Source organism: Penicillium roqueforti, assembly GCF_015533775.1.
Source record: "Penicillium roqueforti strain LCP96 04111 chromosome Unknown scaffold_01, whole genome shotgun sequence".
Classification (NCBI taxonomy): domain Eukaryota; kingdom Fungi; phylum Ascomycota; class Eurotiomycetes; order Eurotiales; family Aspergillaceae; genus Penicillium; species Penicillium roqueforti.
The window spans coordinates 3,285,695-3,299,182 of record NW_024067565.1 but is presented as its reverse complement, the minus strand read 5'-3'; the positions used below and the strand labels follow the sequence as shown (position 1 = coordinate 3,299,182).

The following is a 13,488-nucleotide window of genomic DNA, read 5'->3' as shown; positions in this document are numbered from 1 at the left end:
TTAATCCTGTCAGAGACGCCTTTTGATAATGAGAAGTCTGCCTGATATGGAGATACCACCCGTGTGCCAACATATCATGGCTAGCTTTAGTGCAATTACTTGTACGACTCTATTTGTACCAATATTTCCAATATACAATCACTTCACTTATTACATTGCTATACTCGTACTCCTGACTCTAACTTAATTTTCACATCTTCCAAGTTGAAAAGTTCCACAGCCGAGCGATTATCTCCAGGGTATTGATACAGCCATCCCATAGATCTGACCTGCTGAATGTTCAGTAGCGCCTTCATAATTGTAGATACTACAATTTGAAAACCCCTAGCAGAAAGTGTCATTCATATCATATCTTGCTTCATCGTAAACTAATTCATGAACTGCTTCATCAACACACCCTATCTCTATTCAATTGATAGTTTCGAATGAGAATATAATAAAGGTAGAATAAGGCTGATTGATAACAAATAACTCGATTCCATGCACAATAAATGCCAACTCCCAAGCGCGATCCCTTGATATAAGTCCAAAGTAAAATTCGGTGGAGGTAATTAACAAAACATAAAGTCATAATCCTATGGCAACGCTAGGCAAATGGAACAAACATGAACACGATGCGGTTAGAATTCCATAGGATCAGCCTTAACAACAGGGCCACTATCATCTCGTTCACGCTTACCAGCACGCTCTTCCTTGATGAGGCCTGCGATGAAGGAACGGAAGAAATCGATATAAGGTTTCAGGCTGGTCTTTTCATAATCCTGCACCTTACGGCTACCCTTAATGTCGGAGCCATTCATCGCACTGCCTTCAGCGTCGGGGATATCTGCCTCCGCTGTGCCAACAGAGTGTTTCGCGTCATATTCATCAATCTCAGCAAGTAGGTTCATCACCGTCGGGACGGAAAGAGGATCGAAGTTTTCTGCATTGCGAGGATCGATGGGAACACAAATACGGCCAGTGCCGGGGTGAATAACAAAGGGACTCTTGAGCAAATGAATCATCTTTTTGCTGACCTCGGCATCCAGGCGTGGGTAGGTATATTCCAAGACAATATCTTGCTTCGCATCCCTGAGCGTCGCCGGGTTTAACGTGCTGCTCTTACCGGTCTTTGCAAGTGAATCGATATCGGCCCATTTGCTGGTGCTGGCACGATCTGGAGAGGATTCCCATTTCCTCCGTAAGGAGTCGTTTAAGGTCTTGTCAGGCAACAAGGACAGAAGGCGTTCTGCCTGCTCGGCAGATTCGAATGTATCTTGATCACCGAGTGTGGTCCGGGCAAAGTCGTGTTTGAGCAACTCAAGACTGCGTACAATATGGGGGTGTAGTGGCCGTTTGATGTTGACCTTTTTCCCGCTTTGTGACCCCCCGCGGATTATTTCAAGATAACCAGCAATGGCTCGGCGTCGGTCATCTGTGAGGTTGCGCGCACGGGGATCGCATACCCAGGCGTGAGCACCACGACGACCAGAGTAAACCCAGAGGATGTGTTCAAACCCAAAGTCCTCCCGTAGTGCGGTGTCGATGACCTTGATTGACATTGTCACAAATGACCAGCACTTAGCACAAATATTCGCCTTGACACAACATGTACGAATATCATCGTAATCAGTCAAATCAATATCAAAAACCAATTCCTTCGAGACTGGCTTCATCTGACCGCCTCGTAGCGTTTTCCGATCGCGTGGGTTGGTGCTATAGACAGGTCCGATTTCGAAACGAGAAGGGTTCATTTTAAGTATGTCTTTCCGGAACCTGGGCATACGTGTTAGCTCAAACGGGATCCGACAATCAAAGTTGAAATGGGTCTTACAGGTCAGCAGTTGGATATGATTGGTACCGGAGATAGGCGTCATTTTGCAGTGTCAATGCAAATTCGCGGTTGCCGAAGTCTTTTGTGGGTACAATTCCATGATTCAGCCATTGAAAGAGGTATCGGAAGGGGAAAAGTCGTTGATAAAAGGCGAGCATGATATCTGGGTCCACACCCGATGGTGTTGGTGCTGGAGGCCTGTTGCGAGCCTCTGTCAGCAGTCGAGTCCAATATTACTGTACAAGAGCTTAGCACTCACTCTTCCTTTGGCGGAGAATCCATCTTCACATCTGCGGAAGCCGGGAACTCCTCATCGTCATCACCATCATCATCGCCGTCGAACATATCCTCGAGTCTGACGCGAGTCTCAGTTGAGGTCTCGACTGGAGGGGCATCCGGCATCTCATCATCATTCTGCGCAGAGCCGGATGATACTGAGTGAGGCATTGTGGGCGAATGGGCAAAGCAGATGCTCTTTTCAAGATTCTCCGGGGCTTAATTGGACCCAAACAGGAAGGCGCGACGCGCGACGCGCGATGCCCCGTGCACGCGTCTGCCCTAAGCCCTACGTCACGTGCTATCCTAAAATGGAAATATCATATATGACCGAAAGCGGGTTGTTCCTTGCTTTTACTATGGAGGGCAGTCAGGATATCGAGGTACTATGCTCATCCACTTACCGCTTGCGGCCAAATCTGCGTAGTACCTCACTGCTGTACCTCTCATTCACCAGGATCCGTGGATGACATCTAGACTTCCCTGCTGTTCCAAAAAAAAATGGAATAACAACCGTGCAGGCTGCACAGATCACATTCTCGGATTGGTTGAAGACTTTTCCGATATCAATCTCTGATGAGAGCCACAATGTTAATGCGGCGAAAGCCCCATCTTCGCGCAGTGGAGGCTTGGCCTAACCCAGTACAACATACTAGATTGAGATGTCCCCGTCATTGATTGCAGCCGCCGATGCTACGATGGGCCACATCCGATTAATAACTCAAAGAAAAGATGTCTTGCGAGCCTATAGGATCGTTGTGCTCCGGAAATACGTCGAGCTCGCGTGTACATTCTTTCAAGGTGGCACCTACCAATGGAACGGCCCTATACTCAATCGGAGGCTATTCCCACATTCCAGAGCTCCAATCTTGGATGGAATCACGCCTATTCGTACTTGCGGTTTTGCCTGCTTCTGGTCCAATAGCTTAGCCCACGAGGCTATTCGTCTCCGTGGGGTCTGTAGCCCCAATCGGAGGAACCTTGTCATATCAATTGTGGTTCCGTTTGAATATGATCTACTATCCCCCTGTCCGGAGGTGAGTCATGGCTACCGCCCTGCTAACCCTGGAGATCCAGAATGAGCATTTTGCTGGCCACATAATCCAAAACACATGTGTCTTGAACCGTTATCAAACGATTTTCTCTATCGCAATGAAGCAATATGCTGTCCCCCCGGGGATTTGCTCACTACTCTCGCAGTTTGTGGAGACGTATGGAGATTGCCAAGCTCTTTCCATGCTTCCGCATTAGGTTACTCTAGTGGATGAAGATGGAGACCTCCTGCACCACTTACCCCAATGAAACTACAGTCTGTCACGTTTGCATCTGAGTTTGCCATATGAATGTATCATTGCGCGAGATTTTGTCCAATGGCCTTCCATCTGTGCCTTTGCCATCTGGAGTTGAGCTGTCCTAGTACCTGCATTCGGCCTCATATGGTGACATTGTGATTCAGGTCTACCTTTCTGACCTGGACACGACCGTGGCACACCATATCCGTCATGACTTGGAACCAGTCTTCTCAAACAGGGCATATAAGATCGTTCATCTGTGTCCATCATTGAAATTTTCTTCATCATCTCTTCACTCGTTATCTTTCCAAGTTTGTTTGTTAAGACTTTGTTCTCTCGAAATGATCAATTCCGTTGCTCTTCTGGCTCTTGCCAGCCCGGCCTTTGCCGGTATCATGCAGGCTCGTGGCGAGGACTTCATCCGTCCCGCTGCTCAGAGCTCTGCTGCTGTTGCTACCCCTGCCCAGGCTGAGGGCTGGGGCGAGAGCTGGTCCAAGCCGGCCGAGCAGTCTTCGACCTACGAGTCCTGGAGCAAGTCCACTGAGTCGTCTGAGTCGTGGACCAGCCCGTGCACCACCTCGACCAGCCCGGTGCCAGAGCATAGCACCACCACCCGGGTGCACTCTACCACCACCACCCCGGTGCACAGTCACTCCACCTCTACCCCGGTGCACAGCACCACTACCCCGTGCACCACCTCGACCACCCCAGTGCCTGAGCATAGCACCACCACCCCGGTGCCTGAGCATAGCACTACCATCCCGGTGCACAGCAGCAACAGCACCACCCCGTGCACTACTTCGACCACCCCGGTCCCTGAGTATAGCACCACCATCCCGGTGCACAGCAGCAACACCACCACCCCGTGCACTACCTCGACCACCCCGGTGCCCGAGCATAGTACCACCATCCCGGTGCATAACACCACCACCCCGGTGTATAGCACCACTATCCCGGTGCACAGCAACACCACTACCCCGTGCACTACCTCGACCACCCCGGTGCCCGAGCATAGCACCACCATCCCTGTGCACAACACCACTACCCCGGTGTATAGCACCACCGTCCCGGTGTACAGCAATACCACCACCCCGTGCACCACCTCGACCACCCCGGTGCCCGAGCACAGCACCACCACCTGGGCCAACGGAACCACTACTGTGCCCGAGCAGACCACCAAGCCTCACTTCCCTGTGAAGCCTGGCACCACCAAGACCCTCACTTATGTGACCACCACCTGCCCTAGTAAGTCCTATAACCTCTACCAGATTCGTACCACTTGAACCACACATCCTAACAATATCTCCAGCTTCCTCGTCTACCATCACCTCTGGCTCTAAGACCTGGACTGTGCCCGTCACCGGAACAAGCACCATCACCATCACCAAGACCACCGTGTGCACCTTGTGCGATGAGAAGCCTTTGACCTTCTACAACTCCACTGTGCCTGCCACTGCAGGCCCCACCGCAGGCCCCACCGCTCCCGTTGTGCCGACCACCGTGGTTCCCGTTGTCCCTGGAGAGACTCACCCCGCTGTTCCCGTTGTTCCTGGCGAGACTCATCCCGCTGTCCCCGGCGAGACCCAGCCCGCAGTCCCTGTTGTCCCTGTTGTCCCTGGCGAGACCCAGCCCGCTACCCCCATTGTCCCCGTTGTTCCCGGTGAGACTCAGCCCGCTGTCCCCGTTGTCCCCGGTGAGACTCAGCCCGCTGTCCCCGTTGTCCCCGGCGAGACCCAGCCTGCTGTCCCCGTTGTTCCTGGTGAGACTCAGCCCGCTGTCCCCGTTGTCCCTGGCGAGACCCAGCCCGCTGTCCCTGCTGTTCCCGGCGAGACCCAGCCCGCTGTCCCTGCTGTTCCCGGCGAGACCCAGCCCGCTGTCCCCGCTGTTCCTGGCGAGACCCAGCCCGCTGTCCCTGCTGTTCCCGGCGAGACCCAGCCCGCTGTCCCCGCTGTTCCTGGACAGACCCAGCCCGCTGTTCCCGCTGTTCCCGGCGAGACTCAGCCCGCCGTCCCTGCTAAGTCCCAGCCCGCTGCCCAGCCCTCCGGCTCTCCTACTCCCTCCGCCCCGGAGGCGCCCTCTACCCCTGAGCAGCACGGCGCCTCTCCCTCCGCTGGCGAGTTCACCGGTGCTGCCTCCAGCGTCAAGCCCGTTGCTGGCTTCCTTGCTGGTGTTGTTGCCCTCATGGCTCTCCTGTAAATCAGTTGAGAAGCCTCGACGGTCGATCCATCTCTTTATTGAGATCCGGATCCCTTTCGGTTCCTGACCTCTCTGGTCCTCGTGGTGTGGATCAGAGACCTCATGGTACCTTCGGTATTTTTTTTTTTTGGATGCCTGGCCTATGCCCCGCTTGGAATTCCTCCTTTTGCTTTTAACAGGGCCGAAGGATTAAGGAAGAACGGTTGCTTGGTCATTTCGAGATTTTTGTGAACTTTATCGGTCTTATTTTAAGTATACTAATAGTAATATAGTGTCTATTGCTTGGATTATTTCGCTCTTTGTATGTTTTGAAGATTATATTTCGTTTGAGAAGCATATGCATTGAATGAAAAGTCGATTTATCTTGTTTTAAGAAATTTCCGAGGAAACTCCACACATTAGCCCTAATCGTAGGAATTTTCGAATTCGTTGATTATAGAATTTCCAAAGGCGTTCTCTCTAGCTGCACTGATATTCTGTTATTCACTTGACGCTTTTGTCCAGTTCACTATGAATGACATGAAAATTTGGTTCAAGCGTATAGATGGAAGATGAGAACGGAAAGGTTAGCAAATATCATGATGCTACTCTTTAATGCCTCTCTTATAGTATGTCTTATGATCATGATATGCGGTATTATTTTACGGCTGATTGGAACTTGTGATATTGTCACTCGCAATATATAGTTTAACGGCAACTGTATAACTCATTTGATACTGTAGAGGCCACCTATTCCGATGAAGCCACCTTCTTCCGGTTCCGGCCAAATGGATTCAAAATTGATAATGCACAAAGAAAGTATTATTGTTCTCCGTCATGACTCAGTGCTTGAATCATGCGAAAGTCAAAGATGCATATTCTCGGATATGTTAGGCCGGCCAAGACATTCCTTATCCGTCTAACGGCAAACGTACGAGGATAACTCAATAATGTACGAGCAGGAGTCCGGCTAGTTAACTAGTTCTTACGGCTGAACCAATCACCTTCCTCCGCCCGAAGCTATTGAAATTACTCGAAACTCTCTACAATCAGCTGATCTGGCTGATATATTTCCGAGGTGCCCCCGAAACCGCGATCTGTTTCCAACATCCACATCATGAACAATGTACGAGTCCCACACACAATGCATAAGCATATCTATCACGACTAATGCCTTGTTTTAGTTTTCTAGGTCCACCAAGCCAGGCTGCCTGACGTCAATAAGGGCCATATCTTTCTATCCTCGACGATTACCACGTTCTCCACCCCTCCAGAGCTGGTATATAAATTCCCAAAGACCCAACCCTTCCATTTCTCCTATCACGCCGTCGACTTCTTTTCCTTCCTTCAACTCGCACCGACAATTTTCCCACACCTCTTACACTTTAATCCAAGAAACCATGAAGGGTCTTGTTTGCAACAATGGCAAGATTGAAGTCGTAGAACGACCCAAGCCAACCATTCAGGAGCCCACCGACGCAGTTGTGCGAATGCTGCATACGTCCATTTGCGGAACAGATCTGCACATCATCAAAGGCGACATCCAAACCGCAGAATCTGGCGTTGTCTTGGGTCACGAAGGCGTTGGGGTTGTTGAGGCCTTGGGCTCCACCGTGCAAGGATTGCAAGTAGGTGACCGAGTGGTTATCTCCTGCATGACATCATGTGGGTCGTGCCGTTACTGTCAGCGAGGTATTCCCGCCCACTGCGAATCCGGAGGATGGATTCTTGGCAACCATCTCGATGGAACCCAGGCGGAGTACGTACGCGTACCGCACGCAACTCGGTCGCTCCACCGCTTGGACTCCTCTATAGACGCACGTGATGCGGTTTGCCTCTCGGATGCCTTGCCGACAGGCTATGAATGCGGTGTGCTCAGTTCAGACGTCCACTCAGCAGGATCGGTGGTGATTGTCGGTGCGGGTCCGGTGGGGATTGCAGCTCTTCTTACTGCGCGCCTAAAGAACCCCGAGATGATTGTCATGGTTGACCTGGACGATACGCGTCTAGAGAAAGCGCGGGAATTGGGTGCGCATTATACGATTAACTCTGGTGCTCCAGACGCAAAGAAACAGCTCCTGGACTTGACCAAAAATGAAGGGTTTGACTCTGTCATTGAGGCGGTTGGCATTTCAGCTACCTTCCAATTGTGCCAAGAGCTGGTGGCTGTTGGCGGGCGCATCGCGAATATGGGAGTCCATGGCAAAAAGGTGGATTTACATTTGGAAAAATTATGGGACCGAAACATAAGTTCGTCAAGTATTCATTGATGCTTCCTTTCTGTGCTAATTTGTCCTAGGTATCCACATGTCGCTGGTCAATGCGATCTCAATCCCCTCCTTGCTGCAGCAAGTGAAAGAGGGCAAGTTGGACGTCAACTCGCTAGTCACGCATCGTAAGTCCTAAACCTCGACCGTGAAGACATTCTATCTGATTGTTTGTTGCAGATTATTCATTCGACGAGGCAACAACCGCATACGCCACCTTTGGGGCTGCATCTACGCATCAGGCCCTGAAGGTAGGCCTGGATTTTGGAGTCCAAGAATGACAAGTCTAACACCTGACAGCCTGTACAGTGTATTCTGCTTGGAATTCTGATACATTTGCGTTCAACATAGTGAGCTTTACATGGCTCAGTCAAAGTAATACGAATTCCCACAATGCAAATATCTGAAATTCTTATCTAAATGTTTCAGATTCTGTAAATCTTAAATTATCCACGTTACTGCCACTTAACTATACCGTTATTCACTAATTATACACTCTGCCCACATGTAGATCGTTCTGTTTTTGTTACATTCTCTTCTCCTCGGAGTGGGTCAATAGTCCAATAGTCCAATATAGATCCCTATGGAAAATGTGACTCAAATATTCTTGACATCCGGCATCGGACCTTCTCCACCGCACTGATAGTCTTCAAAGACCGGAGCTAGGCCGACGCTGAGGCACACTCGCCAGCTTAGATCGGGATCGAATTGCCGGACCATAAACAAACAACACATAAGGGATCGCAGTCAAGAAAGCGGCTATGATCGACAGAATCAGGCCTGCATATTGGCTGCGAACATTATGAAAGAACTGGGAAGCAAATAGAGGCGACACGGCGCCGAGCGTATTCCTCATGAATCCCTGTCCAGCGATCGCCGAAGAGGAAGTTTCACCGTAGCAATCCGACGTGAAGCTATAGCACGACTCGAAGATGAAGAAAATTCCAAATGTAATCAGACCAAGCCCGATCATAGGCCCGATCCAATGTACATATGCGTATTGTGTGAAGGAGTAGATAAACAGGCCGATTGGAAGCGCGACGGCTCCAAACATGACACCGTAAAGTCTGGCTTCCGGACGCATTTCTTCATCGGTCTTGTCTTTATGGACTGTGTTGTATTTGTGAATTTGGAGGAAATGCATCATGAAGCCGAGGGTCGTGCCGATGCAGAGCGCGATGTATGGGAGGCCGGCAACGCCCTCGCTCCAGCCTTTCTTTTCTTCATAGGTTATAGGGATCACCGATAAGAAGAGAAAGGTCAAGAACCAAGCAAAGCTAATCCAAAGACCGAAGAAGAAAACAACAGGTTCCGTAATAAGCATTTTTACTGCTTTTACGGAAGAGTTGTATAGCATACGCTTCAAATTAGGTGCTTCGAGGTCGTTCAGAGCGACATAGCGTTGATCACCCGTCTTTGAACGTAGAATCTTGGCCCTTTTAGAAAGCATCATGCTGCCCCGAGTCTCAGGAAAGAAGAATACGATGATGAGCATAAGAGGGACATTCGCTAGACCTTGGATTCCTTCAATCCAACGCCAGCCAATTGTCTCGTCGATGAAGCCGGCGTAGATTGGAGCAGCAACGGTACCGAGAATTGCGACATACGAGAACGAGGCCATAGGGATAGCTCGATCCTCGGGGTGGTACATGTCGCCAAAGGTACCTCCGACAAGAATAGTCCCTACACAACCGAATAGACCTAGCAGCGCTCGGCATACGAGAATAGTTGCGATATTCTTGCCTAGTGCAAGGCCAATAAACATAATCGAGAACCCCACGTATGCACCCGCGTAGACAATGCGTCGCCCAGCAAGTTCGCAAAAAGGTGCTAGGAACAATGGTGCCAAGGCGCAGGTCATATTGAAGGTGAACAGACCCATTTGCCCGAGCTCCAAGGAGACGCCGAGATCTGCACACATTCGGGTGATACCAGAGCTGTAGGCAGTAGTCGCTAGGCCGATGAAAAGGGTCATCAAACAAAGGAGGCCTGAGACTAATGCCTTCTTCCAAGGGCTCCAATTGAATGGATTCTCTTTGTCTCCAAAGGTGTAGTCAATCAAGATATATTGCTTACCACCTTGGACTATCGCTTTGGTGCCAGTTAAAGGAAAGTCGAAATCAAGGGTTGTGAAGTGTTCATGGTGGGAGGTGGAAGGTTGGAGATACTTCCCACCAGCTAGTCGACCCTTTTGACCTGGAACGAGCTCGACAGATGGCGATGATGGAGGTTTATCATTTTCGTGATAGGACGCCGAATCCGGCGAATTCTGGGCGGTATCTGTCGAGTGAAAGGAGGAGTCTCTGTTGTGAAAATGCATGCCGATTCAGTGCAGATCGAAGGATGGTAGGTAGAGATGGACAACGATAGAGATTCAGACTTTATGAAAAAAAATAAGAAGTAAGGTAGGTTTCAAGATGATAAAACTTAACTATGATTTACTTGAAAAGTGGACCACGTCATGACATCTGTGGCTGGAGAGAGTATTGCCACATAGACTTACTTGGGTTGGCTATTTAATGGCTCAAGACTTATGAAATCACTTGAAATTCGGTTACTGTCAAGCATAAATGTCTCAAATAGTTGGTTGTTCATTAATCATGAGAAGTGGGAGGTCTAACTGATATCTAAGTCTAAGATACTTGGCTAAAGACAGATGAGAAGGATATGCAACATGTATATACAGATAAAATAGCCATTCCCGATTCTCACATAACACCTGCAGCAAGAAGCTTTGATTTGAACATCATTTCGCGCCACACCTTGAAAATGTGGTTCATCCATGTTGCGTCCAGAGCACAAATCTCCCGTAGATAATACTCGTCGCAATATCCCAAGTGCTCCTTGAAGCACTTGGCAACGGATTCAGCCGAACCAGGGAAGTATTGCAAGAGTCCGCCCTCGGAATACAAGGATACTCCCAGGTGCTTTAGCTTCCTGCGCAGTATATCGGTTTTGTTCAGTAAGAGCTGGATCGGCTTCCGCTGGGGACCCCGGCTGCCTAGGACTTCCTCGAGAAGGCCCAGCGATTCATTGAATTGAGACTTGATTTGGTGAGCAACTGGGGTAGAAAGGAAGGGGAGTGGCACAGTTAGACTCACTTTCCCGGGGTCTACCATATATCGGTAGTCGAGAGTTGAGATATCCGCGACGCACACAATACCGTCAACTAATGGCATAATCTTGGACAATTCTTTTTGCGTCGTATGTTTAGTATTGGCCTCCAATGCTATGAGGTCTTTGCTGATCCATGCACCACTCAACGACTTGGTTGGGACGTAGCATTGTATTACGTCTGTTTCGGTAGGATTCCACTCGGGCTGGAGAACGTGGCTGTAGGAAGAAAGAAACCTGTCATACATTAGCCGTGGTCCATGATGGAATCCAGGAGGAGAAATTGGTTGCAAGATGACCCAGCTGCGTACATTCTGAGATAGCTCTCCGGATTGATGAATCGAAGAGCAGTGGCCAGAACAATTGCTCTGTGACACAATTCCCGCATTGATAGGAGCAATTCGCAGTTCCATCGACTTTGGGTCATTCCGAACTCCTGATTGCTCCAGAATGTTTGAATGACCTGGTAGTGTCAGTGTATTGCCATGAATCCTGAAGATTGAAGCCTTACCCCATCATCCGCATTGTCCAGGAGACGGCCCTGGGCTTGTAGTTCACGAATAGCACATGCAAGAGCACTGTATATGTTTTCGTAAACAACAAGACGGGTTTCCTCTTTTTCGCGAGAAGAAATGTCTCGACCGAACCGCATCCGTAGCTTTTTGATCACGGTCGATTTCCCACACCCCGAGGATCCTGTTGCGTTGGGTTATGGATTGCTTATAACTCTGAACCAGGCACCTCACCGATGAGAAGGATCTTTGAAGCTCTGCGGAAGCATCTTCTATTGCTGAGCTTCTCACCGCAAGGAAAGCTCGGTTTGACAATTTCGTACACCAGGTTCTCAACGGATTGTGACCCGACTGATTTCGAACCAGAGTTGCAAGAGCACATCCCGCAAAAACACATATTGGAGGTGTAGTCAGAATTCTGTAAAAAGAGACGATTCAACAATTGCACACAGGCGAACTTGAGGTGGAACATACTGATTTATAGATGGAACATGTATGCTTGACATCTACTATTTCCGATTTCTCCGAGGCTTTGCCGGTTCCGACTATCTATCATGGCCTGATTTTTACACCTGAAAAACTTGATACCCATCAGGTGAAATAAGAATTGGCGGTAAAAAGAATCCGAAGCCCACGACACTGGCCAGCCTTGTGAGGCTCAACCAAACTTCCAATATGTATATTAAGGTTGGAACTCGGTAGAGGGAACCTATCACTCGGCATGACCGAGAGATTATCGTCCTCAAAAGATGATATCAAAATTCTAGAACGCAACAATTGCAATCTTTTAGTGGAACTTGCGCCTCTGCCTCGGTACAGATTTTAGCCGTTTTGATAAAGAAATCAAGTCTAATAGACTAACGACGTAGAAGGAGAATGATGTCATGACTTCCCACCTTCAACGTCCATATAAGTGCAGAGTCTAGACTGCGCCAGAACCTGCAAACCCGTAAACCCGTAAATCCATAGCAATTCAGGCAAATAAGTCGGGATTCGGCTCGACTTTCGGAAGTGGCCATGGGTTTTAGGGGTCGGCATATCGGTTACCAGAGTTGCAACTGCATATAGTAGGACTCTATCATATTCCATCTTCAAATTAAGTAAAGTAAGCTTCCGAAGACCGCATTAGACTTGAAAGGAGCCGAAACTTATATCGGTAGCTAATGATATCTTCACCAATTATCATCCTATCGTTCCAGATTCTTACTAATAATCCACACATTTGTTCCCTTCCTTAGATATAACCTCTTAATTAACTATCACTATTACTATTAAGTCTCTTACATAAACCAATACCACTCGCTACCATATACAGTTAGACCGTCATCCTCCTCGTTCGCTACCTTGAAACCTATCATGAGGGAATACTCTTAAAATGAACAGTCTCGGAGAGGAAGCTGGGAGATCAATACGAATGCATTGGGCTATCTGGAATGATTGACCTGAAGAGAAAGAGGAGAAAAGAACATAGGTGAGCTACATACGGGGAAGACTATGGGAGAAACCGGACTCAGAAATATCAAAGCCAACGTGGAAGCCAACATTTCTTTCCCTCGCTCTGTTTTCTGGACCAAGTCATAAGAACTCCAGATTTTTCTATTGATCAAGCATCAAACCAGCACAGCCAAGGCCAAAGGAACTCGAGAAGCAACGAGGAACAGCGCCAAGGGAGGTTGGATCTCGGGTCCACACGCTTACTTCCTTCTCTCATTTGACGGCATCGCCAGTGCTTCCAGGGTCACACCCCTTGCCACATGTCGGCAAAAAAAAAAAAAATTCAAATTTTAGCCTTGAACTGAGACATGCAGCTCCAAGGTTATTGCGTACTGCAGGTTCCAGCTCAACCTTTTCCTCCGTGTTCAACAAATGTCGACTATCTATAAGTTGTATTTCCATTGCCAAGACTGTCAGTTCTTCCGCGGTAGTGGGACTTAACGGGCTTCGGAAATTATCCGAAAGGCAATAGGGAATTGAGACAATTAAGGTATGGACCGGCATCCATTGACATGAACATCTTAGAAGCCGTTGATTGCCCCGCA

At 48.9% G+C, this 13,488-nt stretch overlaps 6 protein-coding genes across 6 annotated transcripts; 3 read left to right on the top strand and 3 right to left on the bottom strand.

Annotated features, from left to right (window-relative positions):
• Positions 1-620: 620 nt before the first annotated feature.
• LCP9604111_285 (DNA primase subunit PRI1) lies at positions 621-2,260 on the bottom strand (the record flags this gene model as incomplete). Its single annotated transcript, XM_039068600.1, has 3 exons — positions 621-1,755; positions 1,814-2,011; positions 2,073-2,260. 3 exons carry the CDS (start codon positions 2,258-2,260, stop codon positions 621-623), a joined length of 1,521 nt encoding a protein of 506 aa, XP_038932833.1.
• A 1,462-nt stretch (positions 2,261-3,722) lies between these two features.
• Positions 3,723-5,577, top strand: cspA (putative cell surface protein; the record flags this gene model as incomplete). The annotated part of the gene is made up of 2 exons (XM_039068599.1): positions 3,723-4,626; positions 4,691-5,577. The coding sequence occupies 2 exons, from the start codon at positions 3,723-3,725 to the stop codon at positions 5,575-5,577; spliced, it is 1,791 nt and encodes a 596-aa protein (XP_038932832.1).
• Positions 5,578-6,956: 1,379 nt separating this feature from the next.
• On the top strand, positions 6,957-8,174 carry LCP9604111_283 (zinc-dependent alcohol dehydrogenase family protein; the record flags this gene model as incomplete). The annotated part of the gene is made up of 4 exons (XM_039068598.1): positions 6,957-7,806; positions 7,856-7,951; positions 8,004-8,074; positions 8,133-8,174. 4 exons carry the CDS (start codon positions 6,957-6,959, stop codon positions 8,172-8,174), a joined length of 1,059 nt encoding a protein of 352 aa, XP_038932831.1.
• A 298-nt stretch (positions 8,175-8,472) lies between these two features.
• On the bottom strand, positions 8,473-10,143 carry LCP9604111_282 (uncharacterized protein; the record flags this gene model as incomplete). Its single annotated transcript, XM_039068597.1, has 1 exon — positions 8,473-10,143. The coding sequence occupies one exon, from the start codon at positions 10,141-10,143 to the stop codon at positions 8,473-8,475; it is 1,671 nt and encodes a 556-aa protein (XP_038932830.1).
• Positions 10,144-10,531: 388 nt separating this feature from the next.
• LCP9604111_281 (uncharacterized protein) lies at positions 10,532-12,041 on the bottom strand (the record flags this gene model as incomplete). The annotated part of the gene is made up of 7 exons (XM_039068596.1): positions 10,532-10,867; positions 10,925-11,174; positions 11,249-11,400; positions 11,449-11,633; positions 11,684-11,867; positions 11,924-11,958; positions 12,038-12,041. 7 exons carry the CDS (start codon positions 12,039-12,041, stop codon positions 10,532-10,534), a joined length of 1,146 nt encoding a protein of 381 aa, XP_038932829.1.
• An 841-nt stretch (positions 12,042-12,882) lies between these two features.
• On the top strand, positions 12,883-13,164 carry LCP9604111_279 (uncharacterized protein; the record flags this gene model as incomplete). The annotated part of the gene is made up of 2 exons (XM_039068594.1): positions 12,883-12,920; positions 12,975-13,164. The coding sequence occupies 2 exons, from the start codon at positions 12,883-12,885 to the stop codon at positions 13,162-13,164; spliced, it is 228 nt and encodes a 75-aa protein (XP_038932827.1).
• Positions 13,165-13,488: the final 324 nt, after the last annotated feature.